The sequence below is a fragment of the Cibotium barometz genome, chromosome 11 (assembly GCF_041138505.1).
Source record: "Cibotium barometz isolate CiBa-2024 chromosome 11, ASM4113850v1, whole genome shotgun sequence".
Taxonomy (NCBI): Eukaryota; Viridiplantae; Streptophyta; class Polypodiopsida; order Cyatheales; family Cibotiaceae; genus Cibotium; species Cibotium barometz.
In genome coordinates this window covers 42,130,482-42,144,935 of record NC_141056.1, presented here as the reverse complement: position 1 = coordinate 42,144,935, position 14,454 = coordinate 42,130,482, and the positions used below count along the sequence as shown (strand labels likewise).

At 47.1% G+C, this 14,454-nt stretch overlaps 1 protein-coding gene across 1 annotated transcript in view; it reads left to right on the top strand.

Annotated features, from left to right (window-relative positions):
- The first annotated feature begins 1,947 nt into the window (after nt 1-1,947).
- The window catches only part of LOC147634186 (DDT domain-containing protein DDR4-like), a 25,504-nt gene continuing 12,997 nt past the window's right edge, over nt 1,948-14,454 (top strand). The window contains exons 1-5 of the mRNA XM_086805336.1: nt 1,948-2,485; nt 2,778-2,888; nt 2,999-3,085; nt 3,211-3,248; nt 3,331-3,412. Of these exons, the coding sequence (XP_086661462.1) occupies nt 2,138-2,485; nt 2,778-2,888; nt 2,999-3,085; nt 3,211-3,248; nt 3,331-3,412 (666 nt within the window). The 5' untranslated portion in view covers nt 1,948-2,137. The remainder of the gene's footprint in view (nt 2,486-2,777; nt 2,889-2,998; nt 3,086-3,210; nt 3,249-3,330; nt 3,413-14,454) is intronic.

The window sequence follows — 14,454 nt, the reverse complement described above, 5'->3', positions numbered from 1 at the left end:
ATGATGATACTACATCACTTGCTACCTAAGTGGCTTAAAAGATGTCCACCTCATGACAAACTCTATCCCACCACTTTTGAATCTTCTTCACTCTTCTTGTGCCCTTTTCCTTTCTACCAAATTACAAACAACCTTTAAACACATGAAACATTCCTAAATACTCTGCACATTCCCCCTCAATGACAAAATGTCCCCATCACAATGTTTTTCAGCACTCCCCCTTAGTGTGATGGATTCCCCTTGGCACTCATTCGTGCTCACTGCTATACTCCATACTCATTTGCTAGAGAATTCTAGGTATGTTACCTCTAGTTTTGATGCTTCCTCATACCTTGACCACCATATACAATAAGGGGAAAATCCTTTGGGTGGGAGCACAATAGACACACTAGGAGCCATATCCTTACAACTTACTTACACAGCTCAAGATGGCACACTCTATCTCCACACATGTCACTTGAACACATGGCTCATCACAATAAAGCTTACAACATTTTAACAAAAGAAAAATCTATTGAAGAAACATGTGCCAATGATACATATCTTGATGATGAGAACATCACAAATGCGATGATGATGCTGCCATAGAGCATGCAAACCATAGGTGTGCATAATATAACAAACTGCTGTGCATGAGACAAATCACTACCCCAGAGCCCCACCAAAATGTTAAGGTCGATACACCCCACTAATGTGGACGTAGAACATCATGCAATCATGTGAATGATACAAAAGTCACTGAAGAATCACACACTGATGGTGAATCTAATGATGTCTAACGTGGTAAGGAATCCATAAACACTTGGCTTGATGAAGCCTATGTTAAAGATTCCATATTTAAAGATAACCCATGAATAGCACTTTATCATTCCACACGTGAAGCAATGATCCCCTTGTTCTGAAAGCATAAAACCAAAGGCCCCCTTGTTCTGAAAGCATAAAAGCAACCTCTAAATTTCAAGGCTTGTTGCACCATATAAAAAAAGAGTAGTTCTTAAATACAAAGATTAGCCTTAGGGTTCTAAAACCCTTATCTTGAAATCATATGGTTGTTGGTGACACGTGAAGCTATGGGACACCATGCTATTGTAGTGGAGCAACTATTTGCAAGATGTTAATTTTTGCCACTTGCAAGTTGAAGAAGGCTATATTAGGTCAAGTGGTTGCCCCACCCGCTCTAGAGTCTACACTCTAGATGCATTGTCATGGGAGACCTTACTTTGTGAAGACGAACTTTTTGAGTTGGTAAGAGATGCATGCACGTTGTTGCTACTGCTATGGACCAACACTATCTACTATAGTAAAACTATAGATGTTGAGCTCATGATGTTGGGAAGAGATGCATGCACGTTGCTACTATGGACCAACACTATCTACTATAGTAAAATTGTAGATGTTGAGCTCATGATGTCTGTCAAGGGGGTGTTTGAATTAGCGTTAATGCTAGAGACCCCAACTTGGTAGGTTCTCCTTCTAAGGATATAGTGAATGTTGTTAGGTTGATTTTTAGGAGCTCAAATTGTGCAAAAACCTAATTGGAGTTCATTATGGATGCAATCTTGAAACCCCAGAAGGTGGCTAGGGAAGCATAAGCTATTCACCTAGTTGATAGAAGTAAGCAAATTTCACCTAGTTTTGCCATCAAAAGTTGTGGTTGGTTTCTAACTCCTTCAGAAAGTGGCCTACTTGGAGATGAGAGTTGCCCCATGAGATCGTGAGCTTTGCCATCAAAAGTTGTGGTTGCTTTCTAGCAACTTAAAAAAGTTCGGCTACTTGGAGATGAGAGTTGCCCCATAAGATCCCATTACCAGACCACCTGATGAATGGATTCCTCTTGCGAGAGAGGCATAGCCTCATGTATTTTGCAAGGTAGTGGCTATATAGGATTTGCCATATGAGGGCACCTATTTTTTTTTAATAAAAAAAAGGACGGGGCAAAAGTTACAAGGGCATAGGAGGAAGGAGGAACCATTGTTATGAGGCAATCCGCTTCAGAAGTTCAGTGTAGTAAATCAGTGCAGCGTCTCCTGCCGTTGTCGTATAGCCTTTCCCTCTCTTTTCTCCCCGCCCGCCCCACTTTCCCGATTTGCTCCTTGCCGTTTGCTCTCTCTCTCTCTCTCTCTCTCTCTCTCTCTACATGAACGGAGGCGTCATGACGGACTTGCTCATGCCCCCGGCGGAGGCGCCTTCTGCTGGCGGCCGATCGCAGCATCTTCAGAGGAGCCCGAACCAGAGGCGACCCCCTCGGGCTTGCACGGCTCGCACGCCGTCGCGGTTGGCCCCCGTGGCGCCCTCTGTGGAGCGTCCTTCCGCTCGCAAGCAGCAGCCGCAGCATGGTCGTCATCATCAGCAGCGTGGTGGGGCCGGCGATGCCGATCCGCCCAACACGCCCATGGTGCTCAGTTCCCCGCCTCCTCCTGCGCAGAAGCAGCGATGGCTCCTGCGAAGCATGTGGGAGCTTGCATCTGTAATCCACTTCCTCAATGTGAGTATACGCTCCTCTTCCCTCATAAAAAAAACCCACACCCACAAAACCAAACCGCGCTCGCGCCCCCCCCCCCCCCCGCACACACACACACCCCCCAAAAAAAAACACCCATCTCTCTAACCACCAGCAAGATCGCTGACAGCGGAATTTCGCTTGCTGTGAGACTCTGAAGCTAGATTCTGCACTGCGATCCTCATGCGGATTTGCTATCTCTATTTTTTGTTTTGAAAATGGCGTCATTCGGGGTAAGGGGGGGGGTTCTAATTCACATAGCCCTTATACGATGCAGGTCTTTCGTCCCGTTCTAAACCTTAAATTCGACTTCTCTATGGAGGAACTCGAGAGTGCTCTTTTGACGCCCAACGTGCTGTTGGATGACATTCACATTGCTCTGCTAAAGGTGCACATTCTGTCACATTCCTGCATTGAGGGCTATGCTTCCACATGCAGTCCATGCGTTGAGTACTTTCATTTCATAATAGTTTTCCACTAATAAGCTATTCACTACAGGCCATTCCACCCATAAGCAGAACCCCTATAAATCGACAAACATGGGTGACAGTACTTTGTAAGAAGCTAAAAGAATGGTGGCATTGGGTAGGCAATCCTGTCCCCTCATCTTCTTGATGACGTCAAAACTATGACGATTGTCTGCTTAATTGATTAGTGGTTCTCTATTCACAGACTTAATGGCTTTGATGCTACTCTTCTTCTTGTTCCAGGTCGCAGAAGGTCCATTTCCATTAATTCCTTACCATGGGTGAGTCACTTTTATCTTCACGTCTTCACAGAAAATGCATATCTTGTCCCCATTCCAACCTCATGTTTTGCTGTTATGACAGAGAAGAGAATGCAACATATAAGGAGCTGAGTCCAGATGTTCGTACCATCATTCTAAAAGCTCTGTGTGAGGCTCGTCTTGATGTAAGCAGTTGCTTTTCTCAAAATGGTTAGGGAAACTGCTTTGTTTGCTTGCTATACTGATGACTTACTAAAAGCAGCTGCATAGTTCTCTCTCTCTCTCTCTCTCTCTCTCTCTCTCTCTCTCCCATGTTTTTTTAAAAAGGAAAGAGACTTCCATTAACCTTTAAGTATGAAAAAAGCACACAACAATCACAGCTATAGGTCGGAATAGAATAGAATCACCCCAATATGTAAGGTGATCTCAACCATTGAGGAGCATCATGGTGCCATGAAAGACTTGTGGGACTAGAGGGAAAGAAAATGCCATGGTCCCACTCCCGCATAAATACAATGCGCTTTGCTTGCGCGGAACAAGAGGACCCCTGAATACGAGCCCAAGTAGCCATGGGAGTATGGATGATATCACCCCATATACGAGCCCAAGTAGCCATGGGAGTATGGATGATATCACCCCATATAGTGCTAATGCACTGAGACTCAAAAATCTGGACATTCTCAATAGCTCTGTGCATCTAGCTCTCCAAATCTGCCATGTTGTAATGCTGGCAACAATCTCCCAACTGGTGTCAATTCTGTGTCTGGGGGTTGCATAATGTGAGTGAGGGACATCTTGCAACAAACCATGTTGGGCAATACCTCTACGCATGAAAATGGCTGTGTTTGTATCACTGCCCTGGTAGAAAAGCTGCAGACCAGATTGGGAAAGCCAAGGAACTGTCTCTCAAGTAACATGCATGGCATGGCTACTCAATTTGCCCATAAGTTGGGCTATGGAATCCCAAATACGTTGTGTAGTGCTGTGTCATGTGCACAGTGTGTATCTACCGTGTGCTACACGCACGCAAGACTAGCTTCGAGGTTTGGGGAAGCTTGGAGCTAAGGAGGCTGATTGGCGAACTGAGTTAGGGATAGACTAACGGGCGGGCGCACAAGTGTGGATGCCCGATGACCGGCCAAGAGCCTATAAAAGGGTGGCCAAGGTTAGTCATTAGTGATATAGAGTCTCGCGTGATTTGTGAGAGCTCTATGGTCTGGAGCCTGGATCTAGTGCAGACGTGCACCTGCTTTACGCAGCCGAGGCCGGCAGCAATCTCGAGGCCCGCGAGAGTAGCTTCGTGGCGGCATGGGACGTCGCGAGGTAGAGATTGGTCGGTACGTCGACCTAGTTAGCTCAGCTCGTGGTTCGGTGGGGACAGCCAAGACTGTGGGTTTGCCCACAGTTGTCGTGGTTGGGAGGTGAGTCAGGCCTGCACCCCCTCCTTGTTTATTTGTTTGTTTGCAGGTTTCGAGTCTCAGACCAGGAGCGTTCTACGAGGAGATCCGGTGGGGTTTTGACAGTGGTATCAGAGCATGCCTCGTGAACGAGCAAGTCGGTAGGTAGAGAAGATGAGGTCGAAGAAAGGTATGTTTTTAAGAAGCTTGCTGTTTTGTTTATGCATGCTGCTGTTTTTTCAGATAGTATGTGCTTTTTCATCAAAGAAACCCGTGATGAATTTGTAGGTAGATGGTAGGGTTGTTTGCTTTGCAAGAAGAAGGCTGAAGATGCTTGTGTAGTCGCATGAACGAGTCGTGTGAGAAAATAGAAAAAAAAGCACGTTTGCTTTTGGTTGAGCAGGCGGGTAGGCGTTTAAGCAGCTGTGCCTATGCAAGCGGCCAGGCTGGCAGCCGGTCAGGCCTACATAGGCGGCCCTGCTGGCGGGCGCCTAGGCCTACGGAGGCAGGTGCCTAAGTCTATGCAGCCAGGCGTAGACTGGCCAGGCGTAGACTGGCGTAGGCCACCTGTGCGAACACAGGCGCCGGCAGAAATGCATCCGGCAGCAACGCAGGCATACCAGCGGCGGCGGCTCTAATTCGAGGGGGGGAAAAAAAATCCAGAAAAGCATTCGGATGCGCTTAGTCGAATTAGAGAGGTGAATACTTTGTTGTTCATCGAGATTTCTACTGACTTATTTCAGTCATTGAGAGGGCTTTGCAGGACTGATAGTCATTTTGGTCCATTTTGGCAGAAGATCCAGGATGGGAGCTCATTGATTGACCAAGACTCATTGACTGAGCAGTCTACCATTCAGGGTGCAGGAGGCTATTTGATGATTTGGAATGGTTTACTATTTCGTAATGACAAAATTTGTGTACCACAGATCTCGGACATTAGGTCCAAGATTCTTAAGGAGTGTCACGACGCCCCTTTTGCTGGACATCCTGGGGTACACAGGACGCTATCATTAGTGAAACACACTTTTTATTGGCCAAAGATGAAAGGGTATGTAGAAGATTATGTTCTCAAGTGTGAAATTTGTTAGGCAAATAAAGCTGAATGCTTTAGACAGGCTGGGTTGTTGCATCCTTTGCAAATCCCAGGTAATAAATGGGAAAGTATTTCCATGGATTTTATTACCGGATTGCCAAGAACACATCAAGGCCACGATTCTATTTGGGTTGTGGTAGATCGCTTGACAAAAATGGCTAGATTTTTACCGACCTGGAAGACTATTACAGCTACACAATTAGCACGGCAGTTTATCGAGCAATTGTTTAGACTGTACGGGTTACCGCAGGGCATAGTCAGTGATAGGGACTCTAAGTTTACGAGTGATTTTTGGAAACTTGTTTTTGAGAAGTTGGAAACAACTTTGAATTTGAGTTCCTCATATCATCCTCAATCTGATGGTCAGATTGAAAGAGTGAATAAGATTTTGGAAGATATGCTTCGAGCATATGTATCCAAAAGACAGAGTTTATGGGAGGATTATCTTCCTATTTTAGAATTTGCATATAACAGTACTAAGCATTCGAGTACAGGTTTTAGTTTTTGCAAGATATGCAAGAAATGTTACAAGTTACGAAGGAATCTATTAGAAGTGCTCAAGACCGAGACAGATTTTATTCTAATAGACATCGTTCACCCAGAGAGTTCTCTGAAGGAACGATGGTGTATTTGCGAGTTCCGAAAGATTCCGAGACTTTACGGACAGGTCGATCTCCGAAATTATCCCCTAGATACTGTGGACCATTTCGTATTACACGAAGGATTGGTTTAGTTGTATATGAATTGGATTTGCCTTCTCATGTGAAAGTTCATCCTGTATTTCATGTCAGTAGACTTAAGGAAGTACTGGGTGGAACATACCAGTTAGTTACTCTTCAAGAAATCATAGATGTCGAGGACATGACATTTGTTCCGCACGAACCTGAAAAGATTCTTGGATTTCGTGAAAGAAGATTGTGTAATACGCTTATCACGGAATACAAGATTAAGTGGAAGGATCGTGTTGAGGAGGACGCTACATGGGAGACATTGACTACTCTTCAGAGAGATTACCTTGGCTTTTTAGTGAGCTCAGAAGTGAGCTCTTAGAGGAAGGGGAGTATGTCATGTTCACAGTGTGTATCTACCGTGTGCTACACGCATGCAAGACTAGCTTCGAGGTTTGGGGAAGCTTGGAGCTAGGCAGGCTGATTGGTGAATTGAGTTAGGGATAGACTAACGGGTGGGCGCCCAAGTGTGGATGCCCGATGACCAGCCAAGAGCCTATAAAAGGGTGGCCAAGGTTAGTCATTAGTGATATAGAGTCTCGCGTGATTTGTGAGAGCTCTATGGTCTGGAGCCTGGATCTAGTGCAGACGTGCACTTGCTTTATGCAGCCGAGGCCGGCAGCAATCTCGAGGCCCGCGAGGGTAGCTTCGTGGCGGTATGGGACGTCGCGAGGTAGAGATTGGTCGGTACGTCAACCTAGTTAGCTCAGCTCGTGGCTCGGTGGGAACAGCCAAGACTGGGGGTTTGGCCACGGCTATCGTGGTTGGGAGGTGAGTCAGGCCTGCATCCCCTTCTTGTTTATTTGTTTGATTGCAGGTTTCGAGTCTCGAACCAGGAGCGTTCTACGAGGAGATCCGGTGGGGTTTTGACATGCTGCATCCCCATAAACAATGCTGAATAGTCTCAGAATTTGCAAATTGCTGCACATCTTGGATAGGTAGGTGCTACACCGAAAATTGATCTCCATTGATTGGTGGGGAGACCACCAAGTAAATAACCAAAAGAAATGAGAGATCTGGCTCCTTCTGTATGAATGCCAAAGCCTATGCCAATATCTGCGTTGTATCATTGGAGAGATGTCATAACTCTTCCAATGAGGCCTGACAGTAGGGATCCTATACATTTGTGGAGTGATGAGAAGCCTGGCATTCCAGACCGTGAAACTGAAAAAGGAAAGGCGTTTCAATGGGGAAGAGGCATCAATCCACTCCCACTCACCTCGATCCCACTAAAGATATCTGATAGGACTGCAGTCTGTCACCTTACAGACACAATGTCACCGAAAGGGGACCTGGAACAGTAATAGACCAACACTTCAAATACTAGACACAGAGCATGATAACACAATGGAATAACCATAAACAATATAATAACAGCCCACTGAGCCCGAACGGCCGGCCCCCCGTTGGAACTTTATTCACACAGAAGCTTTTACAAGATACCAAGGTGTTGGTGTATACAACACCGGGTTTTCCACAAAGCATCAGCACAAATCTTGCCCAGATAACTATCCAGTGCCAAGATACAAACACAAGTTCTTCTTTGTTCCCACTCACCCACCCTTTTTTCAGTCACATCCATAGTAACATGAAACGTTTCATCCGTTTTGTTGTTTCATTGTTTCGTTTCGTTTCGTTTCGTTTCGTCTGTTTTGGACGAAATGCAAAGGTTTCGAAATGACACTTCTTATATACACACATCAAATTTATAACATAGCCAACAGAAAGATGAAGATGCATGTTTTGGAACTAGTGGGTATGAAATTCATGATTTTGGGAGTAGGTTTTTTGGTATTTTCAAAATTTGGGCAAAAAAAGGAGAGAAAGAGAGGAGGACAGAAACAAGTTGGAAGGGAAGAGGGAGGTGAGAAGAAAAGGGAAGGAGGAGAAAAGGAGAGAAAGTTGGAAGATAAGAAAAGGAGAGAAAGAGGAGGGGTGGACCGTGGAGGAGAAGAGAGAGAGAGGAAAAGGGAAGAGGAAGAGGAGGCATGGAGGAGGAGTGAAGGAGCGAAAAGGAGGAGTGGACAAGGAGAAGAGGCAGAGCAACAAGTTGCGGCCGAGAAGAAGTGTTGGATGCGTCAAGTGGCAAATGGGCAGCAAACAAGGACGGAAATGACGGCAAAAATTGCATTTGCAAAAAAAACCTCTTGCCTGTTTTTTTGACCTCACTTTACATTTGGGCGAAACACCGTTTCGATGGGCAGGTTTCGTTTTGTTTCGAAACGTTTCGTGCCGTTTCGAGAGGACAAAACGGGTTTTTATGTTACTATGGTCTTATCCCCGTAATGGCAGATTTGTTAGAGATGGTTGAGAGGCATGTGAAGATCCCTACACTCCCCACGTTCCCGGTGGACCGTTAGTTGGATGGGAACTACTACGGCATATGGAAGGTTATGATGGAATCTGTTCTGGAGTCTTACGACCTTGTTGATTTCATCGTTGTTGGGGTTCCACGGTCGGAAGTAGAGGAAGGGGAGTTACCGTCGATTCGTAAGGACCGGGAGGCACAGGCACAATTGTGGGATCGTGTCAATGCCAGGGTCTGTTCATTTATCTTCCTCAACTGCACACCGCAAGTAATCAATCATGTAAAGCATATGACGCTGGCCAGAGGTATATGGTAGCATTTGGCCTCTCTTTACAACAGGGTATTGCCCATGAAGAGGATTTTCTTGGAAGTACAGATGCGGGTTATGAGCCCTGCAAAGTCGTCAACGATGCGGAAGCATATTAAGAAGCTGCAGGCTCTTCAGCAGGAAGTTCTCCAGGCTGGGAGGAAGGAGATATTGTCCGAGGACATGGCCATAACGTTGCTGTCGCATTTGCCCTCTCAGTACTCAACATTTTACTCGTCTTTGATTACCAGTGGTAGGCTGAGCACCATCATGTGGGAGGAGCTTGTGCCCATGGTCTTGGACCAGGAGGAACGATTCACGAACCCTCCATAGGGCGGAGGTTCGGAGGCCTTAATTGGCCAACGGTCGAAAGGCCGTAACACGGGCAAAGGGAAGGCTTCATCGGAGAAGTCTTCTGAGAAGAAGTCCGACGCTGACCGCAAGAAACTGAAGGCAGAGAGGACCTGTAATGATTGTGGCGAGAAAGGCCACTATTGGAGGCAGTGTCCCAAGCGGAAGACCGAGAAGGGTGAAGACTCCTCAGCAGCAACAACCATGAAGACTTCGGCTTTTGTGCACTTGGAGGTGATGGACACCGATGTTTCATTTTCTTCAGGCAGGGAGGAGGTTGGAGGACTCTCCGCAACGAATACTTGGGAGTGGATTCTAGACAGTGGTGCTTCCAGGCACATGACTCCTTCTCGTTCAGATTTACAGGATCTTTGCAGGTATTCTAGTCGTATTCTTACTGGGGATACATCCACTATCCTAGTTCACAGTGAGGGCAGTTGGAGATAATTTCTGATGGTGGCAGAGGGGGGAAGCTTTCCTCCCAGGTGTTGTATGTTCCGTCACTTGGTTTTCATCTGTTGTCAGTGCATCAGGTTTGCAAGACTGGCGTACAGGTGGAGTTTGATGAGCATTTTGTTGCTCTCCGAGACAAGGCAACAGGCCAAGTAGTTTGGGAAGGCGGAGTGGAGAATGGAGTTTACAAGCTTTCAGCACTCTCTCCCAGGTCCTCAGTTGTGTGATGAGTGGCAGTCTGGTAATGGCCACTTAAGTGTGGATACGCTGCAGATGCAGGCTCTCCGAGACCAGATGGAGGATAGCTTGCCAGTTGATGGCAGCAGTTGGTAGGGACTTTCCAGTATTGATGTTGGTGGTTCTTGTGTTAGTTAGTCAGAGGAAACCTCTGATGTCTCGTAGTATTCGGGACAAAGAAACTCCTGTAGATGAGGATGTTCTTTCCACGGGGACCTCTCGGAAAGCCAGAGGTGGCAGTTGATTACTTGCAGAAGGAGGAGGTTGTTGCACATTCTCCAGGCTTTGTGGTTCCGGATTCAGAGGGGGTGGTTGACAGGTTTCAAAAGGCCTTGCGTGGTCTTCAGCAGGTTTCTAGGATTTGGCTTTCCACTGTAATAGGTGTTGATCCTTGTGAGCAGTGTGATGCCTCTTTGACTCGGAAGTAGAATGGTTCATTGATTTGGTTGATGAATACGGGAGCTTGCTGATGAGGCAGTTAAGCTCATGGTTGCAGATGACTCTTTGGGAGGCATGATTGCGTATCTTGTGGTTTCTGCGGCATGCGAAGGATCATGGACTCTTTTACACAGGAGGGGGATTGATGGATGGAGTCCGACTCCACGGTTGGAGTGACTTAGATTGGGGAGGAGATCCAGACACGAGGAGATCTACTTTAGGCCCAGGAGCAGTTTTATGGAGGAGTAAGAGGCAGTCATCTTTTGCCTTGTCGTCGACAGAGGCAGAGTACCGGGCTGCTTGTGATGCTGCTTGTGCGGTGGTGAGGTTGCAGAGGTTGCATGGCAGGATTAGGATTCCACTGGAGGAACCTATGGTCATCCAAAGGCACTTTGTTCATGAACAAATCGTTGTTGATGACATCTTGCTAGAGTTCTGTTCGACGGAGGACAGTACGATGGACCTCTTCACGAAGTCGCTATCTCAGGATTTGTTCAGGCGGCACCCCAGCTCCCTGTGGTTGGTTTCACAGCCAGGAGCTGCGAGGGGGTGTTTCTTGTCTTTATGTAGACACCAGGGCCTTTGTTGTGGGTGTGCCCGCCCTTGTAGGTTTTGTTATCATTTTTCCACACTCCCCGTATTTTTCCCCCATTTTTCCTATTTTTTTTGTGGCTTGGGTGGCAGTCCTGTGTTGGCAGGAGGGCCTATGAGCTGGCCGACTGTACCTTCAGGTCTCCGACCTCAGATCTGTACCGGTCGACAGAGAGCTGCTGGACGACTGGTGATCTTGGCTGGTCGTGGAGATTCAGGCCCTGTTGGCTGCCTATGAACAGGCTGACTGCTGCGTGGGGGCCATATAAAATGGCCCCACAGCCCCTTGCCATTCTCGTATTGTATTCGGGATCTTTTTGTGTATATACAATAGAGTTATACGCCTCTCTCTCCATTGCTGTCTATTTTCTGCACTTGCTCTTGTGTTTCCAGATTTGGTCATCATCTTAGCTGCGTATTTTGACAAGTACCTCGTCCCCCATCCTACAGATACTTGCACTTGTGACATGCAGTCTGGAGTATGCATACTCTAGGGCTTGAACAGAGTGGGTCCACATGGAGGCCAAGATACGTGCCCATCTGGCGTAGCTTCGCCCCCAGATTGACAATGATTACTCTCCATCAAAACTCACGTCCAAGACTCTTTGAGTGGAGGGTAGTTCTGACAGTTCCGCTTCTCATTGCTCTTGGCTATGCGGATTGTCTCATGGAACATCTAGGGGTTGGGGGACCCACAGTGCTTCCAAAGGCGTGGTGTCCTTAGAGAGGAGCTCCATAGAGCAACAGTTGGTGGCATTCTCTTCTTAGAGGAGCACCATCTTTCAAAGGGATGAACCCGTCGATGTGGGAAGATTTTGCAGGGCTGGAGTTACACCTTGTGGTCCCACTTGTTTGAAGATCCAGAGGACAATGAGGAGTCGCTTGGTATCCCCTTCTTTGCTTACACGGCACGGCTAGGTTGCAAGATTCATATGTCAAAGGTGGAGGGCACTCTAGTAGCACCAGCACATTGGCAGTCACAGAGCCTCTTGCTTGCGGTAGTTTCTTGCAGATTTCTGGAAGCGGCTGTTGGAAAGCTTTAGCACGCAGAAGATCACTCTCTTCCTGTGGCAGTTGACACATAGGAGCTTAGCAGTTGGCACTTGGTTGGCCATTGGGGGTAGACTAGCATTATGCCAGAGGTGTGGGCTGTGGCCATCCCCAAGAGTCTCAGCGTCTCTGTCTTTGGGATTGCCCAAAGGCCCAACAAGTTTGGTAGAGGATCCTACACATCTTCACCTTGGATCGGGCTCTTGCTCGGATTGTTACGAGGCACTGTTGCTTGGGCCACTGAGGCTGCGATCATCTTCCCATATGAGGAGGAAGGTGGGGGACTAGCCCTTCAGGTCTCTCACCTTTGTATTTCCACTGTGTCATTTCTAGCTCCGCCTACTGGTTGTTGGACCCCAGATTCTAGCCAGAGATGGGAGATCTGCTGTACTATTGCTGCGTGGCATATATGGAGAGCTCGATGGAGTGAAGCCATCGAGGGCACCCTCACCCCGCTAGCGGAGTCTATTCGGAGCATCTGGCTAGATATCATTCATACCCTACGAGGTTAGTGGGGGTAGCTTCAGGGTAGCTTAGATCGCATGAAGAAGCATCGGAAGGCCTTCCTCGGGATCTGGTGGCTTGGTCCCTGTCTTACAGATAGTGGTGGTGAGCCCACTTGGCATTACAAACCACCTGTGTGGTTATTTTCCCCTCCAACCATTGTATGAGATAGCCTTCTCCTCGTAGAGCGACTAGCTTGAGGAGAAGTGCATCCTCCCCTCTATTCATCTTGACTCGCATTTCCCTTTGGAGATGGATTTGTACTTAGCCATTTTGGTTGTAACTAATAGAAGGGTCTTTTTTCAGGAAAAAAAGGTGTTCTACAGCTGGTAACAAAGCCTAGGGAACTTGCAAATTTCTTTTCTTTTCTGGCACTTGTGCGCGTTCGGGTTTGGGAGAAGTGAATATTTGGGTTCTCTTCATTGCATCTGGGTGTTTGGGGTATATTGTGCTTCCTTGCCAAGTGAATATTTAGGTTCTCTTCATTGCACCTGGGTTGTTTGGAGTATATTGTGCTTCCCTACCCCACCAATCCCTGCCAAGTGAATATTTAGGTTCTCTTCATTACACCTGGGTTGTTTGGAGTATATTGTGCTTCCCTGGCCCACCAATATCCCTGCCAAGTGAATATTTGGGTTCTCTTCATTGCACTTGGGTTGTTTAGGGTATACTGTGCCTCCCTGCCCTACCAAATTCCAATCTCATCGCGTATGGCTGAAATCCCTCATTCGGTTCTTGATTACTAGATATTTGCCATGGATTCACAACTCATTGATTTGCTTCTGAGCATGAAGGCATCTATAGATGCATAGGCGGCTCAAATGGAGGCTGTATCTACCTATCTCGACAAGACGGAGTTGGCACTCAAGCACCTGGATGTGGAATCTACAAGGGCCCGTTGTCATGTGCATAGTGTGTATCTACCGTGTGCTATACGCATGCAAGACTAGTTTCGAGGCTTGGGGAAGCTTGAAACTAGGCAGGCTGATTGACGAGCTGAGTTAGGGAAATACTAACGGGCGGGCACCAAGTATGGACGGGCGGGCGGGCACCCAAGTGTGGACGCCTGATGACCGGCCAAGAGCCTATAAAAGGGTGGCCAAGGTTAGTTATTGAATATAGAGAGTCTCGCGAGTTTGTGAGAGCTCTATGGTCTTGGAGCGTGGATCTAGTGCAGACGTGCACCTGCTTTATGCAGCCGAGGCCGGCAGCAATCTTGAGGCCCGCGAGGGCAGCTTCGTGGCGGTATGGGATGTCGCGAGGAGGAGATTGGTCGGTACGTCATCCTAGTTAGCTCATCTCGTGGCTCGGTGGGGACAGCCAAGACTGTGGGCTTGCCCATAGCTGTCATGGTTGGGAGGTGAGTCAGGCTTGCACCCCCTTGCTTGTTTGTTGTTCGTTTGTTTGCAGGATTCGAGTTTCGAACCAAGATCGATCACGAGGGGATCCGTGGGGATTTGACAGTGGTATCAGTGCATACCTCGTGAACGAGCAAGTCGGTAGGTAGAGAAGAAGAGATCGAAGAACGGTATGTGTTAAAAAACTTGCTGTTTTTTCTGTGCATACTGCAGTTTTCAGATTTGGTATGTGTTTTTTCTTCATCAAAGAACCCCATGTTGATGGGAGATGGTAGTGTAATAAGGGTCGATTGCTTTGCAAAGAAGAGATAGAGTTGTGGGTGCAGTCGCATGACCTGCAGGGAGAGAAGTAGAAAAAAAAAAAGTTTTAAAAGAACTCTCTAAGGTTTCCAAGGTGTTTTATTTTTTTAAA